Source organism: Lygodium microphyllum, chromosome 7, assembly GCF_053477565.2.
Source record: "Lygodium microphyllum isolate KBCC chromosome 7, Lygodium_microphyllum_v1.1.10, whole genome shotgun sequence".
In the NCBI taxonomy this organism is placed as follows: Eukaryota; Viridiplantae; Streptophyta; class Polypodiopsida; order Schizaeales; family Lygodiaceae; genus Lygodium; species Lygodium microphyllum.
The window spans coordinates 94,943,493-94,948,120 of record NC_141141.1 but is presented as its reverse complement, the minus strand read 5'-3'; the positions used below and the strand labels follow the sequence as shown (position 1 = coordinate 94,948,120).

Genomic DNA, 4,628 nt, shown 5'->3' with positions numbered 1-4,628 from the left:
TACACAAATCTTGCTGTAAATCAGCAATTCTGCACTTCAATGGCTGAATATCCTTAGCCCTCTGCTCTATGGACTGCATACGAACAACCCTAAACTCTGAATGCTGAAATATTTCAGCAGTACACTCTGTTGGCTGAAAATTTTCCCTCTGTGTCTCTGAAAGTTGATCATAACTAGCTGGAAACTTTGTTTGCTGAATTTCTTCAGCACTCAACACTCTTTGCTGAGTTACCTCAGCCTGTGACTCAATCTGTGACACAAAATTTGCAATTTCATGAAACATGTCCAGGGACTACACTAATACATTACTGTGACAATTCTACATATCAGTTTTCAGCATATCTCCCATCTCTGTCATCGTATCTGCACAAATCACACTGTCATACATCCCATCTATGTGCTCATCATCCTCCAAAATTCCTGCATTTTTCAAAATTTTCTCATTCCTGCATATATACAGCATGGCAGCTCTAGGCAACCTAGAAGTCTTTTGATAGCTCATTGAACTATTTGCTGAAATCCCAATAAAACCGGAGGAGAAAACACCACTGCCAGGAGGCGAGAATTCCAATCTCCTCTGCTCTGTACCACCATCGTCTCGCGAAACGGCGATACCTAATGAAAACCCGAATCCCTCACAGTGGGCAAAGGTGCATCTCTGAGAGTATCCTTGTTTCTAACATGGTTCACACACATAGTCATAAACTGAACTGCTCTCATGCCATCTTTACTGCGAATCCGTGCATAAGCAGATCCATCATCCATGACCTTTGTTTCCATGCGCATCTCTGTGATGAATGGCTGTCCAAGAATTATAGGATAAGAGCATGAATCCTGCACAAAGAAATGAAAATCCTCCTCTACATCACCAATAGAAACCCTGACACTAGGACATGCATCATACAAATTACCAGCAGTGTTATTGGCGGCTCTCATACGCCACCCATGCTCTACATCCATAGGCCATCTGTTACTCTCATAAACTCCATGAACTATGAGATTAATCTCTGAACCATGATCCACCAATGCAACATAAGGCACCTATTTCTCTCCAATCTTTACCATCGTCTCTGTAGTTGCCCTAGCCCAATGGCTCCGCGAAAAGTGACTACACGGTATCAAAACAGGCTCATCAATTTCAGCATAATGCATAGGCTGAACCCTCTTCTCTACGTGTGGAAAAACATAAGCATTTTCAACCATAACCTCATCCTCATCCTCATCCAACTCCCCAATCAAAACTCCCTATGTATCAATGGTAGACAATGCATGTCTTTTCCTCTTCAAAACCTCCTGAAACTGATCCTGAAACTCTCTTTTCGAGATGCCCAAAATCTCAGAAATAGTGAAAGTTACCTCACTGCCAAGTATCTTGTCATTAAAGATTTTCTTCATGTCTGTAGATATCTCAATATCGGACATCAATCTAAACCCTGGCTGCTTTCTCTCTCTAGGCTCTTGCCTCTTTTCTCTCTTTTGAGCATCTTCCATCTGTTGATCTGGCCCTGGTCTTGAAGACGGTCCTGCAGTAGGTGGAGTAACAAACTCACCCCCTCTAGTCTTCTTAGCTGCACTTGGATTTTCTTCATCCCTCTTACGCTTCTCCTCAACAAGTGCATCTGCTCCATGAGACTTAGCCAAATAAGCATAAATAGAGTACCTGTCAACAGGCGAGTCCCAACCTGTCTCTGATCTGATGCTAGAGTCTGCACTAGTCAAAACAATTTGCTGAATTTTCCCCTTGTTTGCAGTCTCCATAACATAAGTCCATAGTGCTGACTGAGTCTCTGATCCCTTTTCAATCTGGACTCCATATGCAGAAGCATCACCTCTAGCTGTCACATAAGAAGTACGCACAGCCATGTCATCCACTAACTTCTTCATTCTGCCTTTACCAAAGTTGGTAGCAAGTGGAGCTCCTGTCTCAGTCAACCAAATCTTACCATCTTGTCCCCAATATACCAAATTCTGCCTCCTTGCATCTTGAAAAGATTCACAATCCCTGCAATACTGATGGTCCGTACTATCACACCAAATACATCTTCGATCTCTCCTAGGTGCACTATGAGCACTCCTAGGTGCAGTAGGAGCACTAGAAGAAGTAGAAGGCGCAGTCGAAGCAAACTGCTCTTTCAACTTTCCCACCAACTCCGCTTTGACTAACTCTAGTGTCAAATTTGTTATGCCTTTGATTATGTCATCAAGAGAAGTAGGCACCGATGGAGCGGATGGTTTTGGAGCAGAAGGTGTAGGCATCGGTCATGGAATAGGACGAATAGGTGGAGTGGAAACAGTAGGCACTGGCATAGGCCAAGAAACTGGCTGAGGAGGAGAAGAAATAACAGGGATAGAAGAAGGCATAGGAGCTGATGATGGTGTAGGTATCATGGAACCATTCTGTAGGCGAGTCTTCCATATCCTTCTCTTGGTCAAAGTCGAGACTGCATCCTGAGCATCCTACCAATCTGTTTTAAGACCCATAGGCTTCGTGCGATCCTCAAGAAGCTCACCCAATTCTTCTTGAAGAGCAGGATCTGCAGCTTGCAAAAAAAGCTCAACTTTTTCAACATCCAATGCTCTTTGTTCAATGGCATCAAGCTGACTATACCTCTCCTCAAATTCTCGAATCAACTCTGAAGCAGCTAGACCTTTGTTTGGCATGTAGACCCACTCTCGGAATGACCGCCGAGTAGCCATACCAAAGTCCTCAAGGAAATATTCTTCTTTGAGGGCCTTTTTAAAATCTTTCCAATGTGTATTTTGAATAAAAAGATCAGTCACTTTTGCCCTCAAAGCGGGTGTGACAAGACAAAGGAAGTACTTACTCATAAGTCCAGCTGGAACTCCGAAAAACCCCATCTTGATCTCATATGTCTTCAAATATGCTGAAACATTACGGCCGTCAAATAGCTTCTTCTCATTCTCAACTGCTTCAATAGCCTTAGTCGCGCTGTTTGCATTCTCCTGCTCCGAATAGAGTTGCCTTTGCTGAGACAACTGTTGTTGATGCAATTGTTGCTGCTGCTGCATATACAATTGTGTCTGCTGATTTTGGAGCTGCATATACATGGACATATTCTGCAAAATCTGCTTTAGATCCTCTGTTGAAGTACTTGACGTAGTAGTCATTGATGGAGCTAAAGTAGACACAGCTAGAATTGTAGAAGAGGCTGAAAGAGAGGCTGAAGTATCTCCCATCCTGAAATTTATGCGACGCTTTCATGTCGGCTTCACCAAAGATGTCGAAGGGTTTGTGAAAGCAAAGTCGCGTTTGCTGAAGACCTTCATAAATTTCTGAATAGAAGATTAACAAAGATGCGAAGATGAAAGAATCCTATACAAAGCTGTCGTCACTATTTTAACAGTGATCAGTTGAGCTAGCAGCCCTTTTTCAGCCTGTAAGTGACATAAAGCAAAACATACATAAGCTGTTGTATGGGACCAGTTAGTTTACGGCTTGGAGTGTTGGAAATAGTACACTGTCGACAAGCACAAAGCCTTTTATACTGTAGATGGAGTATTGACTAACATAATAGGACTACAATCCTCATGTTCATATCATCCAATTCAGCTCTGAATGCTTTGTAACCTCTCCATGCACCTGTACTTCAACCATTGTATAACACAGCCACTGCAAGATCCTATGTCCTTTGTTTTCTATCTTCTTGAGTGAACATTTGTCGTGTTAAGGAATGAATATGCCTTTTTATGCTGCAATTGAGACTGACGCAATTCGAGAGGGCATATCATATACATTTGTTTTGAATGTGCTCTCCAGGATGGAGAGGGGCAATTCGACGACGGGAGCCACACAAGCAACTCTTGCTTTGTTTATGAGGATGTCGATGCGACCGTGCTTTTCAATGATCGAGGATACGGTCTGAGAGATGGAGTCCAGAGAGGAGACATCCAGGGCCAGGGTTTCGACATGCGGGTGGCTACAGAGGCTATCATCCAAGGTGGAGAGGGAGCAGCTTGTGGCAACGACATGGAAGTCAGCCCAACCTGCAAATTCAAGGGCAAGGGCGTAGCTGATATGTAACAATCAGTTGAGAAATAGCTTTGCTTATTCCTTCTCAATCTGCTGGAAGCCTTCTCATCTTCTGTTCGAAGCAATTACCACCATGAAGGATTCTGCTACCTGTTCTTCAATGAGAATGCTGCCAGGACCCACATTGATCGGTCGAATTCGTGACGCTTCCTTTTCTCCATAGTCGATTCACCTCCCAGTACAGTACGATGGCCTCCCATCCTCCTTCTCTCCTCTTTCACAAGCGCTATGCAGCCCCAAATACAGTAATCCCCCCTCTTCAACCAGAAAAAGCCCACTTTTTTAGCCACACTTTCCTCTCATACACACACAGCTTTTACCTATCGAAAAGCAGCCTCCACCTTTAGCAAATATAAATGGAGAGCGTCGAGGATAGCATCACCTGGTTGCCTGTGGTTAGTACCTTCCATTTACTGCTTGGGCATAACTCTCCCACACTGTGAATGTGGGGAAGGTATAGTCCTCAATGCGACAATCGCAGGGGTGCGAAGGGATAGACAGCATGGCAGGCTAAATCTTCTTTAAACAGAAGTCTTACAACAGAATCTCCATTCAACTGCAACCACAAGCCGCCCCG

The 4,628-nt window shown here is 43.8% G+C and overlaps 1 protein-coding gene across 1 annotated transcript; it reads right to left on the bottom strand.

Annotated features, from left to right (window-relative positions):
- Window positions 1-3,706: 3,706 nt before the first annotated feature.
- Window positions 3,707-4,212, bottom strand: LOC148033716 (uncharacterized). Its single transcript, XM_087680954.1, has 2 exons — window positions 4,142-4,212; window positions 3,707-4,031 (listed from the first exon to the last, which is right to left on the bottom strand). Exons 1-2 carry the CDS (start codon window positions 4,210-4,212, stop codon window positions 3,707-3,709), a joined length of 396 nt encoding a protein of 131 aa, XP_087537080.1.
- Window positions 4,213-4,628: the final 416 nt, after the last annotated feature.